This window comes from Notechis scutatus, chromosome 7, assembly GCF_049901735.1.
Source record: "Notechis scutatus isolate UNSWTSFEM ecotype Mainland chromosome 7, rNotScu1.2, whole genome shotgun sequence".
Taxonomy (NCBI): Eukaryota; Metazoa; Chordata; class Lepidosauria; order Squamata; family Elapidae; genus Notechis; species Notechis scutatus.
Window position 1 is genome coordinate 7,609,921 of NC_142015.1, and position 19,693 is coordinate 7,629,613.

The 19,693-nt window shown below is 41.3% G+C and overlaps 2 protein-coding genes and 1 long non-coding RNA gene across 4 annotated transcripts in view; 2 read left to right on the forward strand and 1 right to left on the reverse strand.

The window, feature by feature from the left end:
- The window catches only part of LOC113431536 (zinc metalloproteinase-disintegrin-like MTP9), a 51,758-nt gene extending 44,960 nt beyond the window's left edge, over nucleotides 1-6,798 (forward strand). The window contains exons 15-16 of the mRNA XM_087969936.1: nucleotides 4,414-4,534; nucleotides 6,347-6,798. Of these exons, the coding sequence (XP_087826062.1) occupies nucleotides 4,414-4,534; nucleotides 6,347-6,391 (166 nt within the window). The 3' untranslated portion in view covers nucleotides 6,392-6,798. The remainder of the gene's footprint in view (nucleotides 1-4,413; nucleotides 4,535-6,346) is intronic.
- The window catches only part of LOC148130021 (uncharacterized), a 49,705-nt gene that overhangs the window by 23,874 nt on the left and 6,138 nt on the right, over nucleotides 1-19,693 (reverse strand). The window lies entirely within an intron of this gene.
- Nucleotides 18,190-19,693, forward strand: part of LOC113414504 (zinc metalloproteinase-disintegrin-like MTP9) — a 132,574-nt gene continuing 131,070 nt past the window's right edge. For both annotated transcript variants that reach the window (XM_087969933.1, XM_087969934.1), the window contains exon 1: nucleotides 18,190-18,265. The gene's annotated coding sequence lies outside the window, so the exon portion shown is untranslated. The remainder of the gene's footprint in view (nucleotides 18,266-19,693) is intronic.

The following is a 19,693-nucleotide window of genomic DNA, read 5'->3' on the forward strand; positions in this document are numbered from 1 at the left end:
TTCAATCAAAACAGCTGCTTATTTTTGTATTCTCAGGCTCTCAAGGTTATGTTTATATGCTTGTATATTTTCTCCTTTCTCTCTTATGTCTTCCAATTTTAACTTTTGCCTATAAATGGCATTGTTGCTCTGCTTCTCTCTTTTCTTTCTCCTTTATATTGTATATCCCACTGCAAATTGTAAAATATGTTATATATGATAATACCCAAACAAAGCTGAATACCATATATATATATATATATATATATATATATATATATATATATATATATATATATATATATATATATATATATAAGTTTCTATATAATCAGTTTTACAATATTCCAAAAGTTTCTAACTTAAAAATATTATATTTTAAAGTACCCAGTCTGGTTTTCTAAATATGCTTTTTCAACAAGTCTGTTACCCAACCTCCTATTCCAATAATGGCTCTTAAAGCTTTCTTTGCTGCTTTTCTTCCAGAGGTGGAATAGAAAAACTAATTCCACCTGTACTTTGGGTCTCACTTTCACTCAGTTGTTTCCCAGGGAGCTCTTTCTTCTATAAATATTAGAAATTCAGAGTTGAAAGTCTCTCACCCTGATCGATCACACCGTCTTTCTGTCTTATCTCTTCTTCCAGTGGCTATCCCAGCTTCATAAGGGCATGCAATGGCCACCTTCCCTGGCTGCCGAGTTGGAGAGCCTTCTCCAGATCAATCAGGGAGATTGTGGGCTTCCTGAGGACAGCAGAGTGTGCTCTCTTCATTTGCCACCCCTCTGAGGCAATTTAGATCCATTTTGACCTTCTGGCAGCTCGGATATCAGTGGTCCCACAGAGCTCCCGTGAGGCACATCATATCACTGTGACATTAGCCCACCCACCCACCCCACTTTCAGGGTTTTCCAGGTGGACAATGGATGCATTACTTGCTCTTAAGATAAGGATCCTGAGTCACTCATCTTCACCTTTAAAATCAGGGAAATCACCATGAGCCAGTTGGAGATACAGGAACTGTGGTTTGTCTATTTTGTTCCAACCTTGAAACACCTTATGAGATTTTTCAGTTATGCGTTAGGGGCAACTAGTTCCTACTGAGGCTGAGCAAACTTCTGGTTCTCCATTTCTAATTAAACAAAAACACATAAAGGTTAATCCAAGATTAAGATTGTTAGCACAGTCACTCATGCCCCAGTTCCAGCTGGACTACTGCATAGGAAAGCATTGCGGTCGGCCGGCGGTTGCATCCCCTTGGCCACCCAGGCGGTGGTGCCGTTTGAGGGCGAGGTGGGGTCCGGAGAGGGGGGGGCGCCCCCCTGGCGACCCCCTTCCCAGGAGGGGGCGGTCCGTAATGGCCGCCAGAAAAGAAAAGAAAAGATTTATAATGGCTCTTTCTGTTGAGGAACTAAGAAAAGAATATGAGCAAGCAAAAAAAATGGTAAAGATGGTGTGGAAGAAGCTTTCCTTTTCTTAGAAATGGCGCTTACTAATTATCAACAAACATTACAACAGATGAAGACAGCAGAGGAACAAGAAAGAAAGGAAGGAGCCATCTTTAATGAATCTCAGAATTTGATCCAGAAAGAAGGAAGAGAGAAAGAAAAGAAAAGAAGAGAAAAGAAAGAAAACTAAAGGACTTAAGGACTTAAGATCTAAAAAAACATTTAAGAAAGGGAAAAATAAAGTGCAAAACCAATATGATGATAGTAAACAAAAGGGAAAAGGAATACGACAGAGAAGGGAAGCCGGTAAGGCAGAGGCTAGAAGAAGGGGGGTAGAAAGGTTTGTTGGGAGAAGAAAGAAAGGGAAAAGGTGGAGAAAAGCTACAATGTTTTGAAATTAAATGAAAAAAGGAATTTTTATGGATAATGGATAAAGTATAATTTTTTTTTAAAAAAAAGATTTTGCAAGGTACATAAGATGAGATGGTAGTATTGCAATGGTTTAAGAGTTGACAAGAGATTAAAATGTTAAAATGTTTAAAAATGATTGGCTTTAAAACTTAATAATAGGAGAGGTTTAGAATATTGTTTTAATTAAAGAGTTTAATAAAATTATGGTATTGATGTTATTATAAAATTTTTATTATAGTATTTTTTTTTTAATATTTGGATTTATTGTCTAATTATGCACTTAATTGTGTTGGATGTATTAGTTAGATAGAATGTACCAAGCAAAATCTGATTGGGTATTAGATATTATTTTAAAGATTAATTTGATTAACTTAGGGGAGATAGAAAGGCATCATACTCTGATTAATGATTTCAGGAGAAACTGGTTTTCTTTTTTTTCATAAGGAATGAGACAAAGGGATGATAAAAAATGGACAAAAGATACAAATATAATGATTCAAACTAAGATGATTAATTAAGGTAGAATTAAGAAGTGTGAAATATGTGGAGAAGTTAATATAGAAGGCTTAGAATGGTAAATAAAATAAGTAATGATATGTAAGATGAGCATGAATATAATTGAAGTCCATGAAGAGAGAGACACCTGGGTCCAAGTTACTTTCCAAAAAGATTTTTTTATGTTTTGTGTGTTGTGTGTATATGTCTTTTTGGGGGAGAATTAGTAAAAACTTGTAGAAATATAGAATGAGAATAATGGTAACTAAGTCAGAAAGAAACAGATGAAATAATAATAATGATATTGAATAAGAGTAAAGAGAAGTAAAGAGAAATTGAATAAGAGGTTTTGGTATGTTATATGGAAATGGTTTAAAACAGAATCATAATTTATCTGACTTGTTAAATTTACAATGGAAAAAGGTTTAAACATGTAATGAATAATGATAATTTGTGTGTTTTAAAAATTAATAAAACTTGTTTAAAAAAAAAAAAAGGAACGATACTGGAAAACATAATAAAAAACCAGATCTGCCAACATCTAGAAACAAGTAAAGTAATAACTAGCAGTCAGCACCAGTTTGTTAAAAACAGATCATGCCAAACCAATTTTATTTCATTCTTCAACATAGTGCCTAATTAGTAGACCAGCAAAATACTGTGGACATAATATATTTACATTTCAGCAAGGCATTCAACAAAGTAGACCACAACTTACTTCTTAGTAAGCTAGAAAAAAAGTGGAATAGATAGCACCACCACTAGTTGGACTCGTAACTGACTGACAAACCGTACTCAATGAGTAGTCCTTAATGGGTCTAAGTCTACATGGATGGAAGTAAGCAGTGGGGTTCAACAAGGTTCTGCGTTAGGCCCAGTACTCTTCAATATCTTCATTAACAACTTAGATGAGGGAATAGAAGGGGACCTTACCAAATTTGCAGATGATACTAAGCTGGCAGGAATAGCTAACACCCAAGAAGATAGGCTCAGGATCCAGATGGATCTTGACAGACTAGAACACTGGGCTGTATCTAACAAAATGAAATTCAATGTAGAGAAAAGTGAAGTCCTACACTTAGGCAAGAAAAGCCAAAAGTGCACATATAGATGGGTGAAACAAGGCTCAATAGCAACAAATGTGAGAGGGACCTTGGAGTCTTAGTGGACAACCAGCTAAATATGAGCCAGCAGTGTGCAGCCGCCGCCAAAAAAGCTAATGCAATCCGAAGTTGCAATAACAAAGGGATACAATCGAGATCAAGTGAGTTACTAATACCACTCTATAAAGCCTTAGTAAGACCACACCTAGAGTACTGCATCCAGTTTTGTTCAACACATTATAAAAAAGATGTTGAGACTGTAGATCTAGAAAAAGAACAGAGAAGAGCATTTAGGGGACTGGAGAGTAAAACATATGAAGAATGTTTAGTCTAGTGAAGAGAAGGACCAGGGGAGACATGGTAGCAATCTTCCAATTTTGAGGGGCTGCCACAGAGAGGAAGGAGTCAAGCTATTTTTTAAAGCACCTGTAGGCCAGACAAGGAATAATGGATGGAAACTGAACAAGGAGAGTTTTAACCTGGAAATAAGGAGAAATTTTCTGACAGTGAATACAATCAACCAATGGAACAGCTTGCCCTCAGAAGTTGTGTGAATGCCATCACTTGAGACTTCCAAGAAGAGACTGGACTGCCATTAGTCAGAAATGGTGTAGGGTCTCCCGCTTAGGCAGGGGGTTGGACTAGATGACCTATAAGGTCCCTTCCAACTCTGATTATCTGTTATCTGTTATAGGGCTACCCTTGAAGAGCATTTGGAAGCTACAACGGGTACAGAAGGCAATGCCACTTACAGTCCCGGAGGCCTCTGGCATGGCATACATGACACCAATGTTACACAAGCTGCACAGATTGCCCATCATCTTGTTTGTTTAATTTTTAACTTTTATTCCGATTATAATTCTTTTTAGCAATTTCTAACCTTTTATTATATTGTAGGTCACCCAAGAGATAAGCAAAAGAGCAGGCTTCTCATTACTCCATTCTTTTTAATTAGAATGAATTCACTGTTTTCTTTTCAGGGATGTAAAGTGTGGCAAGTTATTATGCGAAAAGGGAAACGCGACATGCATCTGCTTTCCTACAACAGATGACCCAGATTATGGAATGGTTGAACCTGGAACAAAATGTGAAGATGGAAAGGTTAGTAAAATATTACCTCTAACCTATGTGCTCGGATTCCAAAGGTTGATCACTAAAAATGTAACAATAGATTTTGCTGGTTTATATTTTCCACAGTACAGTGAATCTGCATAGAAGGAAAAGTAATCCTCTAGCCCAGGGGTTGCCAACCTTTTGGACCTCAGTGACTACCAAACTCATAATTTTAAATCCCAGGGACCATTAACCGGTTTTGTGGGTGTGGCCTATTTTGTGGTTGTGGCTTGGTGGCCATGTGACTGGCTGGCTTGTATGTAAATATTACAAATATTTATATAAATATAAATATAAATATTGATTTTTTTTATAAAAAAGAGCAACTTTTACCCAAAATCAGGCAAAGCGGGCAGGCAGATTGAGTTGCTCACAGAATCACAGATTCATTCAGAGATCTATCTATCTGACATCGGCTAGCTCAGTCTGTCACATAAAATTTGCTTGAAAGAAATCTCATAAAATTAACTCACAACACACCATGTATGTAAATATTGAATTTTTTATTTAAAAAAGAACAACTTTTACCCAAAATCAGGAAAAACAGGCAGGCAGATTGAGTTGCTCACAGAATCATTCAGTGATCCATCTATCTGCCATTGGCTACTTGAGTTTGTCACATAAAATTTGCTTGCCGTGAGTCTGCACTGAATAACAGAACCTTCAGTCCTAAGGGAGGTTCGGCTGTGCTTAAAAGCAGAGGCAAAGATCTAAAGACTAGCTAAAAAGCAAGAAATGCAACAATTTCCTGCTTTCTATCTAATCTAAATCTCCCAGCACAGCAGAACAGCTGATGGTTGGAAAAAGGAAAAATAGCAACTTAGCAGGCAAGTTTGCCAGGTAAGGAGTGAGTGGGCGGGGAGGGTTCCCACGGGCCATGTGGGTGGCTCAGCCTTGTGTTTCTGTGCAGCCTGGATTAATTGCTTTGGGGGGGGTGCTCTGGGGGTGACATTTCTCTGAGGCCCACCAAAATTTTCTCGTGGCCACTGCTCCAGCCTTCTTTTGGTTTTCTTCTTTTGTTTTTCCTTCAAACAACCACAACAAATGAGGCGAATGTCCAGGGCTGTTTCTTTCTTCTAAGAACAAAATGCCTGGCCTTCTCAGAGCCTTGTGCTTCTCCTTTGCAAGCACTTTCTCAACAGACTGTCAAGAGACAATCCTTTCTCTTAACTTGTAGGTATCTTCATAGGGAAGGTGGAAGAGAGAAATGAGAAAATCAGGGCAGAGCTGGTTGTGGCCTAAAGGCAGGGGTGGGATATGAAGGGTTAACAACCGATTCAGGAATTACGAGTTTCCCTGCCTGCTGTGAGTTGTGCACCTGTCAATCATCATGAGCACATCATTAGCATGCTGCTGCCGCCACTGCTGCTGAGAAGCAGCCTTTGAAACAGCCCTCTTTTCTTGTTTTTATAACTGCAGCTGTGCCTCGTTCAGCAGCTGAAGTTGAAAAATCAGGAAATAAAGATCAGGTAACAGCCCGGGTGGGTGAGTGGGCAAAAACATCAGCAGACATAGAACCGGTTCTTTTTCTGCTGCTCTTCAGTGCTACCAGTTCTACAGAGGTGGACAGAACTGGTAGAAACCTACCCCTGCCTAAAGGACACCAGTTCAATGAAGCCACTTAGATGTGCTAAAGCAACCCCAAAGCTTATGTGAAAGGATTAGGAATCACTTCCCCCTGTTTTTTTGTACAATGTAGAACCTTTAAAAAGTTTGGGTTAGTTCTAAGGAATGGCAGAGTTTAGTTGTGTAGGAAAGTGCTTTCATATTCTATTGATAAACTCTTACTTTGACTTTCAGGTGTGCATCAACAGGCAGTGTGTTGATGTGCAGACAGCCTACTGATCAAGCACTGGCTTCTCTCAATTTGATTTTGGAGATCCTCATCCAGAAGGCTTCCCTCAAGTCCAAAGAGACCCATCTGTCTTTATCCTATTAGTAAATCACTCTTAGCTTTCAGATGGTATCTGAAATTTGCAATATTTCTTCTCCATAATTTAATCAGATAATCTTTTGCTATAATCAGATCTTTTCCCTGCCACAAAGCTCCATGGTCATGTACAGCACCAAAAGCTTATTTGCTGAAAGAAAAAAAAATGGCCATTTTACCGTTTGCCAATTGCAATTCACATTTAATGCAACAAGCTCTGCCCTTTGAGCTGGCATATTCAAAGGCAATGCTCCCTCTCCCAAAATTATACGCTGGCTTTCCAAGAGGTAGCTGCTTCCATCAATAAACTATCCTCATTCTACATTTTGTAAAGGCTCATCTTTCAAATCTGGTTTGCTGAAGTAAACCACATCAAGAACTTGCATGCAATCAGTGGTAAACCATCCAGGTGAATTATCTACTGGTACCAAAGTTGGATTTAGATTATTCATAGTCACCTGTCTCATTCTGAGACAGTCTGTCTCATTCTAGCTCAGAAAGAGCCCCTAAGTATAAATCATTCACATATTGCAACACACTTGCTTTTCAAAAGGCAACTGGACTTCCTTGGTTTTTCCTTGAAAATGTTTCACTTCTCATCCAAGATGCTTTTTCAAGTCCAGTTGCCTTTTGAAAAGCACCTCTGAAACAACCATGACCTGGATGATTGAGAATCTCCATAGACACTGCAACACAGTGCTATTTGTTCCTGATTGGGGGTCCATCTGAGTAGCTCAGAGCCAAGAGCTCTTGAGGGGGAATAGAGAAGGCATCCTTTAAGTCCAATATGGTTAACCATACAAAACAAAGGTGAAATCAAAGAAATCAAAGTAGGATTTGATACTGTAGGGTGAATTGTCACTGTGAGTAAATTGATAATTCTCAAGTCCAGAACCAGATAAAAAGACCCACCATGTTTCTTAATTGGCAGAGCTGAAAATTGAAATAAGTTTTCCCTTTCTTGAGAAGATCATATTGTAGGAAGTGATTAATGATTGGCCTCAGTCCTACTCTAGCTTTCTCCGAAAGAGCATACTGTTTAATTTGCAGAGGTTCCTCTCCTGGTTTCAGAGCAATTTCCACAGGAGGAATATATATAGCTCATCCTGGATTGCTTGTAGCCCAACCCCATGACATAACTGCATTTAAGATAGACTGCCTTGGATGAAGAAGCTGTTGCTTGAGTGGGGATTTCAAGACAAGCAATAGGAGTCTCCAGTTGGCAAAAACATCATGATTTTTCCTTGATCAAAAGAAAGAGTGACTTGCCATTTAGAAAGTAAGCCATATCCCAAAAGTGGAGTCGGGAAATCATGCACATTCAAAAAGCCATATGTCAACATCCATTCCCAAAGGTAACCCAAAGGGTTGATGTGGGATTGTCCTGAAGCTCTAACAATAGGTATAAGATGATTAGATTTAAGAGCCAGTGATTTAGTGATTACAGAATGTGTAGCACCCATATCCCAAGGAATTAAATATTTTCACCTCCTACCATAGCAGATATCAAGAGCTGGGGAGGCACTAGGGCCGTTTGAAGACTCCACCCCTGGCTGCTTCATTCTTTGTCTTCCAGCATAAGAAAATATGGCTGGTAGGCAAGTCCCCTGTTTGAATTCAATGGCCCTGCATCTTGCCAATGTCTTATTTCAGGGGTATCAAACTCAAGGATCAGGTACCAGATCTGGCCCATTGGGCCACCCTGGAAACAGTGAAGGACTGGCCTGTGGTGCCTCTGCCAGTGAAAATGGAGCTTGGGAGAGTTGCTATATACACACACTATACTATACTATACTATACTATACTATACTATACTATACTATACTATACTATACTATACTATACTATACTATACTACACTACACTACACTACACTACACCACACCACACCACACCACACCACACCACACCACACCATACCGCATCACACCACACCACGATACATTACCATACAATATAATACGATATGATACGATACAATACAATATAATATAATATAATATATATGTTGAGGTAATTCCCCATTAGGAGAATGAGTGCACACAGGGAGATGTAGTGAGAGTGATGTTGAATAACACACAACCAGCACACAGATACACTGAATAGTAAAATGTAGGTTTTACTTCCAGTAAATGGTTAAGCAATGTAGAACAAACAGTCCAAGTCATACAAGGTTAAAGCAGTCAGTTTTCAGTCCAGAGGTAACGGTACAAACATTCCATGTGAACCAGAGTAAGCACTCTAAATTATTTCCTGCTATGATGATGACCTCATTTAAGGATAATATAAAAATGTTTTCAGGTCCATATCTGGGAACCTGATTCTAATTCCCGCTAAAACAACAAGTGCGAACCAATTTCTGAATGGCTAATTTTCCTTTGTTTTCCATCTTGAGTTACAAGAGGAATATACCCTTTTATATCCCATTTGGGTTAAAAGCGGGGTATAAAAGGAGTTCCTTGAGGACAAAAGTGCCTTTTAAGAGACTGTATAAGAAAGTACAGGTAGTCCTTGAGTTACAACCGTTGTTTAATGACTTCACAACTTGTCCTTGCCCTTACACTGTTGACAGCATCCCTATAGTCATGTGATCAAAATGCAGATGCTTGTCAATCAACATGTATTTATGAGGGTTATGCAGTTCTCTTCCAGCTTCCAACAAGAGAAGCCAAGCCGGAAGTCAGATTTGATTAAGAACGATGTGATTCACTTAGTAGTTGCAAAAACATCATAAAACCAGCTGCAAGACATTGAACAATAGACTTGTTTAGCAATGCAAATTCTAGATCCTTTTATAGCGATAACCTCATATTGGTGTGGCAAGATGTTGAGGCAGGAGCAAAAGCAGAGAAGGCCATCCTCCTGGATGCGGGCCAGCTGGAATAATTGGGCTGACAGGACCTGCAGCATGCCTCTGCCAGCACGAGTGGGATGGGCCAATCCCAGTGGGATGAGATCAAGTAACTTGGTTCCATGTGCCATGATGAAGGGCTTTAGAGGTGATCACTGACACTTTTGACTGCACCCAGAAGCAGATCGGCAACCAATAGAGCTCGCAGAGCAGCAGAGCAGTGGTATTACAGGGGCCATTTTGATCCAGGAAAGGCCTCATCTGGTGCATCTCCTAGCCAAGACTGTCTCCTGCTCCAGGAGAATCCCCAAGTTTCAGACTGAATCTGTTTGAGGCAGAGCAACCCCATCCGGAGTCAAAGATGAAAAGTCCTGGATCCTGGAGCCCCGTGTACCCAAATCCATTTGGTCTTGCCAGGATTCACTTGAAACAATGCCTCTGGGTGGCATTCTGAGGACACAATAAGAGCAGAGAAATACTGCTATCTCATCACTCTTATTGCCGTGAGGTAGGCCTCAACAATGGCTCTAAGTCATGTCTCGTCAGAGTCATCCCTTCTCTTCCTCCAGAGGCTCTCTAGGCAGAACCCATAGCTCCTCCATGAACTACAGGGAGGGTCAGGAACAATGGGAGGTAGCATATGAGAGCAACAAGGATATGAATTGCACTTAGTCATAAACCATAACTTAGAAACCACAATAGCGAGATTTGCACCACAAATTGAACCCAATCCAAGCAATTAGTTGCAGTACCTTTTCATGATGTGTGCAAATTCACTCTGCCTTTAGGTCTTACACAAACCCACAGAATCCTTTGCCATTTTTTTTTCTACTAAAAGAAGGGCAGTCCTTATTTTATATATCCCTATTTCAATCTTAATGGACTAATATGGAAATGGAGTAATAATCATCTTTCAAAACAATTTCCCTTTCTAATATTCAGTGCAATTCCCCCGACCTTTAGATTTCAACCCACCTCATCCCCCATCATTCACTAAGTCAAAGATTATCAGAAATTTAGGCTAGAGATCTGGAAAAATCAACCCGCCTAAGTCTGCCTTAGGAGTTTTCCATGTGGATAATAGATATGTTACTACTCTGATGATAAGAATCCTGACTCAAACTATATTCACCTTCACAGGGAAACCATGTGAGCTCGTTGGAATTGTGTTTCTCTACTTTTACTCCAAACCCTGAAACACCTTGTGAAATTTTTCATTTAACTGTTAAATGCAACCCAGTTCGTTTTGAGGCTGAGCAAGCTTTGGATTCTCCATCTCTGTTTTCAATTTTTAACTTAAATATTTTCAAATGAGCAAAGAAAGAGACATCTTATTAATCCACTTTGTATCAGGATTCCAGTGATTGCCCTAATTAAATTATGAGCCTCGAGCCAAGCTTCAAAAGAATCCAGAAGATTAGGAGCAACATATCTGGCATAGCCTGTATGAAGCCAACTCTGGCATACATAATTTACAGTCACCTGTGACCCTGTTTCCCCCCTCCTTCCTGGGTGTATCATAAACCAGATTTTCCAGTGAAGCACATTCATGGGCTGAGTGTCATCAATCACATTCTCCATTGAAGGATTTTCACGGACAGAAGATTTGGTAGCTTAGTTACAATCTTTGTAAGATAAGTGTGGAATGTACTTCTGGTTTTAAGATGCCCTGCTCCTTCAGATTCCCCCCCCACACACACACACACACTTGTTTATGGCAACTCTGAAACAGGCATAGGAATGCTTTACAAGTTGACACTTTGTTCATTAGACGGAATTGACTGTTTCTTTTTCAGGGATGTTAAATGTGGCAGGTTATACTGCATAGATGATTCAACTGAAGAGAAATCATGCAAATTTTACTTTTCAAACGAAAATGCCAATTTGGGAATGGTTGAACCTGGAACAAAGTGTGGAGAAGGAATGGTGAGTAAAAGATTAGCTCTTATCCATCTGCTGGAAGATCTGATTCCAAGGGGTGATCACTGAAATAATTTTGCAACGGATCTTGCTAAAAGCTAGCTTAGATTCCTTTTTTTGGTTATAGTTTTATTTTATTTTTTTAAAGAGTTAAAATATAAAATTCCAAAAATCGTTTAAAAAACCCAAACAAATGAAGAAAAAACAGGAAACAAGGCATTAAAAAAGTAAAAAAAAAACCCATCCCTAACACATAAACACATATTATCCCCCCTAGTTGAATACTGATTAATACATTAATGCAATATTAGTTTCCCACCTCTTGAGAAACACGAATTTTTTGAACTACTAAAACAATTTTCAAATTATTAACTTGTCATCTATATACTATATTAATGACAAAATAATTAACAAGAATGACGATAAAAAAGCAAAATTAAAATTAACCCTCTGTTAACAAACTGTTATTCTGATTAATGCGTAGAAAATTTACCACAGCATCTTATCTTTCCCAAATTGGCCCAAGTATTAACAGGGATTCATCCTTGATCAAATATTCACATTTTTTTCTTAATACCATCTTATCAATCGATGTCAGGTTAAATATAATAAATGCAATGTCCAAAGTTAGTCTATTTTCCCAAAAAAGTACAGATGAAAGTGTTTTCCAGTTAAGTATGATAAATTCATTCCCAACTGACCTACAATCCCCTTAAAGGTAAAGGTAAAAGTTCCCCTTGCACATACGTGCTAGTCATTTCCGGCTCTAGAGGGCAGTGCTCATCTCCATTACAAAGCCGAAGAGTCAGTGCTGTCCAAAAACGTCTCTGTGGTCATGTGGCTGGCATGATGCCAAAGGTGCACGGAACGCTGTTACCTTCTCACCAAAGTGGCCCCTATTTTTCTACTTGCATTTTTACATGCTTTCAAACTGCTAGTTTGGCAGAAGCTGGGACAAGGAACGGGAGCTCACTCCATTACGTGGCACTAGGGATTCGAACTGCCAAACTTTCTGATTGACAAACTCAGTGTCTTAGCCACTGAGCCACCGCATCCCTTCTCAATCCCCAATCCTTTTAGGAAAAACCAATTTATCGCTTCGTCAATGTCAGACTGTGCTCCCTCTAAATCCCAAGAAAGAAATACTCAGACTCCATTGTGTAGAGCAGGATTATTCTTTTACTGGAAGATAGAGTGGAAACAACAGAGCCAATTCTGAAACTAAGAAATTGGCGGGTAGAACACATATACAAAGGAATAGAATTGCTCCCACCCCCCAAAGTTCAAAATGATTCTTCCAATTAAAACTTTTGAATATGATCATGTGGTCATCTCCAGGTGGTGATGAGGCTATTGTCAAATATGACCTTGACATATTTTGATAAAAGTTCGCAGTTGCGCAAAAAGGGACAGAGGCTAGCGAAGAAATGGAAAGTTAAAGAAAAGAATCCCCCCTCCCCTTGCTAGCCCAGCAAAGGAATGCAAAACACCTCCTGCCTTCTTCCCCTCCAAGATTCCCCCCTCCCACCGTTTCATGACAGCCGAAAGAAATAAATTAGCATAGCAACAGATATGCAATAGTTAGAAGACAGAATATATTAATAGGAAGATATCTTGAGGCTGACATTCGGCCCCCCTAGAAGAAGGACATTAGTCCCTGTAAGAAAAAATAATCATATGTTAACATTGGCATACATCTCTATGGTTTATCAGGGTATTTGGCATAAAAACTCTTAAGCAATTCAGGAGCCCTAATGTCTTTCTCATTAACCCACTCAGCATAGGACGGAGGAAAATGTTTCCAAGCTACAAGATATTGAATACGACCCCTCCATTTCCTAGAGTCTAGAATTTCTTTAACCTCGAAATGTTGTTCACCCTCAATCAACAGTGGTACGGGGGGATCAGACTGGGTCGGTCTCAAGGTACAGGTATGTTCGGGTTTCAACAAACTGATGTGGAAAACTGGATGAATACGACGAAGAGTCTTTGGTAAAGTCAGTTGAACAGTCACCGGATTTACAATCCTCTCAATTGGAAAAGGCCCCACATATTTAGGACCCAACTTCTTCGATTTCTGGGTAGTCTGCAAATATTTGGTCGAGAGGAATACTTTATCCCCCACCTTATAGAACATCTGCGGGGCTCGCTTTCTGTCAGCAAATTTTTTATGAGATTGATGCGCTTCATCTAAAGCTTTACGTGCAACCGGCCAGTTAAGTTGAAGTTGAGATATCCAGTCGCTCAACGATTGAACACTGGGGTTTTCACCAGGCAGTTCAGGTATGGGCACAAAATCTTGCCCTGTTGCTATTTTGAAAGGAGTAAACCCCGTACTGCTGTGAACAGAGTTATTGTATGCCACCTCCGCAAAAGGCAGTAACTCCACCCAGTTGTCCTGCTGATAATTTATGTAACATCTGAGGTATTGCTCTAGCACCCCGTTAGTTCTCTCGCAAGCTCCATTAGTTTGTGGATGGTGGGCGGAGCTTAAGCTCTGGGTGGAGCCTATTAACTTCAAAAATTCCCTCCAAAAGTTCGAGGTAAATTGGACTCCTCGGTCAGAAACTACACGCTCAGGTACACCATGCAACCTGTAAACGTGAATAATGAACAGTCTGGCCAATGTCTTTGCCGAAGGGATTTTTGAGAAAGGGATGAAATGGGCTTGTTTGGAGAACAAGTCAGTCACTACCCAAATGACTGTGTGCCCACTGCTCTCGGGTAGGTGTACTATAAAGTCCACGGAAATTTCCTTCCAAGGAGCAGCTGGTCGAGCTACATTTTGCAGCAAACCTGGCGGTTTTCCAGGAGGTCTTTTTGCTGAAGCACAAACTGGACAACTCGCTACATAAGTCTCGATGTCCTTTTTCAATGAAGGCCACCAGAATTGCCGTTTGACCAAATGTAGTCTTTACAAACCCAAAGTGACCAGCCACTTTGGAATCATGAGTTTGTTGTAACACTTGGCTTCTCAAGTTTTGGGGCACATACAATTTCGCACCTATCCAGGCTAGACCATCTCGAACGGTGCAGTTATTTGCATTTGCTAGGAACCACTCATCCGTTTTCAAAGCCTCCTTAAATCGTTCCATCAGGTCAGTGGACAACTCTCTCTCCTGTTTTCTCTTCTGCGCACGGGTGACTACGGGGGCAGCCAGTTGTGTAGTAGACACAATGGGCCTTATCACTTCTTTACGAATACTGTTGTATTGAGGCATTCTAGACAAAGCATCTGCCATAAAAAAATTTCCCCCTGGGATATATTTCAACGAGAAGTTGAATCGCTTGAAAAACTGAGCCCACCTAACTTGCTTAGGAGATAGCTTCCAAGGAGTTTTTAAAGCTTCCAGATTTTTATGGTCCGTCCATACCTCAAATGGGTGCTTCGCTCCTTCCAAAAATTGTCTCCAGGCTAGTAAAGCCCAACGGACTGCAAACACTTCCTTCTCCCAAACAGCCCATCTCCTTTCAGTGTCAGTCAATTTACGAGAGGTATAAGCGCACGGTTGTAGTGTCCCTTTCTCGTTTAACTGAAGTAAGACCGCCCCCACCACCACATCGCTCACATTAGCTTGGATCACAAACGGGGCGTCCATGTCTGGGTGTCTCAGTACAGGTTCTGCAGCAAAAAGTCTTTTGAGCTTTTCAAATGCAGCTTGGCACTCCATGGTCCAATTCAATAGTTGGCTGGGCTTTGGTTTTAATTCCCCCTTTGTTTTCAGGAGGTTGGTGATGGGCATGGCTATTTTTGCAAAAGACGGGATGAATTGCCGATAGAAGTTGGCAAACCCAAGAAAACTTTGAAGTTGTTTATGGGTTCTCGGTGGGGCCCAATCCAAGACAGCTCGCACTTTCTCTGGGTCCATCTCAATGCCCTCAGGAGAGATACGATATCCCAAGTATTCGATTTTCTCTTGGTGGAACTCACACTTGGACAGTTTGACGTACAATTTGGCTGCCCTCAACTTGTGCAACACAGAGCGTACCAGTTTCACATGTTGCCTCTATTCTCCGTGTAGATGAGAATGTCATCGAGGTAGACCAGAACCCCTTGTATAAATGTTCGTGAAGCACTTGATTGATCATTTGCATGAAAACAGCTGGCGCCCCCTGTAGGCCGAAAGGAAGAACATTGAACTGGAAACAACCCATTGGGCAGTTGAACACAGTCTTCCACTCATCGCCTTCCTTAATCCGGATTCTGTAGTATGCCTCCCTCAAGTCCAACTTTGTGAAAATCTTTCCCTTTGCCAAGTGGGCTAACATGTCCTTCATCAGGGGGAGGGGGTACACGTTCTCCACGGACACTGCGTTCAATTTTGGTAGTCAACCACCAGATGTTTGGAGCCATCTTTCTTCTCACGGAACATTACAGGGGCCGCCACTCGAGGTCTGGCTGGTGTGATGAAACCACGTTTCAGGTTCTTGTCGGTGAACGCTCTCAGCTCTTCCAGCTCACCCGGTGTCATCGAATACAACTTCGGTTTCAGGAGCGTTACCCCCGGTAAAAATTCAATACTGCAATCGGTTGACCGATGGGGAGGGAGCTCGTCGGAAGCCTCTTCACTAAACACCTCTCTTAAGTCCCAGTACTCCTTCGGGATTTTCTCCTCCCCCTCCACCCGTTCGACACCTGCGGAAGCTGCCTCGACCGGAACTTGCGGCTTCGGATGGGATTTCTCCTCCCTTTCCGGATAGTGTTGCTCCTCCCCTTCCGGTGGCCAATCGGTGCGGATGCGTATCCACCTCTCTCTCCAATTCACCTGGGGATTCCACTTCCGAAGCCAGGGTAATCCCAATATTAGAGGCTGTTCCATCCCAGGGGCCACAATAAAACATAGGATCTCGTGGTGAGTTCCCATGGTCATCTCTAAGGGTTCCGTTATAAAACGTGCTGGGCAACCTCCCGCCACAGATCCATCCAGTTGACAGAAAGCTATGAGCATTCTTAAAGTTCTCAGTCCAATGCCCAGACCCTTAACTACTTTCATGTTAATTACACACCTCGTGCACCCCGAGTCCAACAAGGCCAACATCTCTCCCTCGGTCCCAGAGGTGGGCTCCCTTAACTTTATTGGGATGGTCATGGGCCCTTGGTTAGGACTTACCGAGACGTCATCCTCCGAGTCGGTCTCGCTCTCGTCGAGTAGGGTTGGAGGTCCCAGCTCCTCTCCCGCCGGAAGGGCGACCTCTACAATCTCTCTCGTCTTCAGCCCGGTCTCGCGGGGCTTGGTTGGGGTTTTCAGGCTTCCTCCCTGGGCCTCGCATTTTCGGTGGGTCCGACTTGACCCTGCAATTCGCAATCCGGTGGCCCTCCTTCCTACAATGGAAACAGGCTGTGGTCTTGGCTCTTGCCGCCATCCCTCCCCTTTGGGGGGTGGAGGTCTCTCGGAGACGTGGGGGGAGTGGTTTTCTCCAGTCGGGGGCTCCCCTGCGTCTGCTTTGAGCTAGATCAATATCCACCTCTTCCGCCAGCAAGTACCACGACTGCAAATCACGTGGGTACCTTCGGGAGAGGCATAGGTGGTATATATCTTCATTTAAGCCATCTTTGTAGGATTCAACCAAGGCCTCTTGGGGCCAAACTCAGATATGGTATGCCAGCTGCCTGAACTCTTGGGTGTAGTCTGCAACCAATCTTCCCCCTTGGGTTGGAGTTTTCATTCTGATTCTAGCCCTTCTCTCTGCCAGGGGGTCCTCAAATCTTCTCCTCAATGCAGTCATGAAAACATCAAGGTTTCGCAGTTGGGGGGAGTTATCATTGAACAAAATCACCACCCAGTCTGCTGCCATCCCTTCCAGGGTTCTGGTAACACATCTCACTTTGGCTGCTTCAGAAATGAACTCCCTTTCAAATTCTGCCATATAGCTTCCAACTTGTACCAGGAAAAACCCCAATTCTCTGGGATTTCCTCCAAATTTCACATCTAAGGGAGGCAGGTGGCATATTCCAGGGAGCACCCCTATTGCTGGGGCTCCCCGAGCGGCAGTGGGCGGCTGCGCCGGCATAGGCTGGGATAGGGGGGTGGGGGTAGCTCGACTTCCCCTGGCTGACCTCGCTCCCTCTTCCCCCTCATACCTTGGAGCCGTGCCGGGCTTTTCAGAAACGTCCATAAGGAATCTGCCGCCTTGATCCAGCCTGCATTCCATCTCCTCCCCCTCTTGCCACAGCCGTTCCCTCGCACCTCTTCCTCTTACAGTGATTCTGGGAGGAGGGGTTTTTTCAAGATCTCTCCAACCAACCCCCAATGATCATCTGGGCATCTCAGCTGGGGTTTCTTCCAGAGTCAGGTCGGCCAATAGGTCAGCAGCCGGCATCTCTGGTAGCAGCATCGGCTGCCCCCCCGCAGCTCCCTGGTCATCTTCATCGCTGGCTGGAGACGACATGAGATGAAACCCCCTCGGAAGAAAAGTTGCTGTTTTCTCCGGGTGGGTTATTTAGGAGTTTCGGAATAATGTCAGACTGTGCTCCCTCTAAATCCCAAGAAAGAAATACTCAGACTCCATGGTGTAGAGCAGGATTATTCTTTTACTGGAAGATAGAGTGGAAACGACAGAGCCAATTCCGAAACTAAGAAATTGGCAGGTAGAACACATATACAAAGGAATAGAATTGCTCTCACCCCCCAAAGTTCAAATGATTCTTCCAATTAAAACTTCTGAATATGATCATGTGGTCATCTTCAGGTGGTGATGAGGCTATTGTCAGTTGACCTTGACATATTTTGATAAAAGTTCGCAGTTGCGCAAAAAGGGACAGAGACTAGCGAAGAAATGGAAAGTTAAAGAAAAGAATCCCCCCTCCCCTTGCTAGCCCAGTAAAGGAATGCAAAACACCTCCTGCCTTCTTCCCCTCCAAGATTCCCCCCTCCCACCGTTTCATGACAGCCGAAAGAAGTAAATTAGCATAGCAACAGATATGCAATAGTTAGAAGACAGAATATACTAATAGGAAGATATCTTGAGGCTGACAGGCACCCTCTGCAGTCCGGAGGAATCTGTAGCAGTTATTGAGGTTAGTAGAAAGGATACCTGTTACCTATTTGTACTCAAATCAAAACTTATATAGTCATAACTTCTTTAAAAATAAAGTGTCTTCTTATTTTTGATCCATGTCATTTTCATCCATATTTATTTGTGGATTTGACATCTCTAGGTCCTGCCTCAATTGATGGCACTTTGGCACAATGTATTCTAGACATGTTGTAGATCGAACTTCTTGTATGCAATGAGCTATATATCAGAAGTTGACAACATATTACAATGTTTCTTGATTAGGAGGAGTCAAACTGTGCTCTAATTGGCAAATGAGCAGGTCAAATCATATTACAATACTCCCAAATAATACTCCTGAACAATATTCTTAGCAATCCTAATGACAAACATGAATCACCCTTTTTTTCTTCCAAGAAATTTAGGATCTATATTGCATATGATTGAATTAATGTGCATTGAGAAAATGAGAGAATGCTAAATCTACTTCAAAAGAAAAAAAACTCCAATATTTTAAGATCCTGCAAGAAAACCATATTAGTTAAAATGATGCTATGCATTTATTGAGAAACGGTAAACTTAGTTTATTATTCACATAGAAAAAAATGGAGAGACACAGCAATAAAAAAACTTGTACGACAAAACTCATAAAGTTTTGTTTCTTAATAAGCAGAGTTAGGATGAGGATAATATAAAGTAATCCTAAGCCTCTTTGCTTAAAAAGGCCATTTTTTATTCAGAAAGAACATTCATTGTTAAGTTTGTTTAGGACTTCAGCCTTTAATATTCTGAAAATGCTAACTTGTACAAACACCACTGAATATTTTTGAACTGAAGTTGCCTGTAAGTTTTAATAACTATTTATTTTTATTTATTCATTCAGTTATTCATTCATTTACTTATTTATTTAGTCAAGCTATTATTAGATAACAGGTATAAGTATAAACATGGTTATGAATACATGAAATGGATACAAATAAGAAAAAAAGAAACAATAGGACAGGGACGGTAGACACGTTGGTGCGCTTATGCACGCCCCCTACAGAACTCTTAGGAAAGGGGTGAGGTCAATAGTAGAAAGTCTATGGTTAAAGTTTTTGGGGTTTGGGGAAGAAACCACAGAGTCAGGTAGAGTATTCCAGACATTGACCACTCTGTTGCTGAAGTCGTATTTTCTGCAATCAAGTTTGGTGCAGTTTACCTTGAGTTTGTATCTATTGTGTGCTCTTGTATTGTTGTGATTGAAGCTGAAGAATTCATTGAGAGGGAGGACATTGCAATATATAATTTTATGTACTATACTTAGATCGGACTAAATAAATGCAGATAGCAAATGGATGCATAGGTTTTGATCTTCTCCTGTGCTTTAGCTTCCGGACTTCAAAGTTTTCTTCTGGATGTATTTGTATATGTTCTGGGGTCTTGGTGGACATACATGTATTCAGAACTG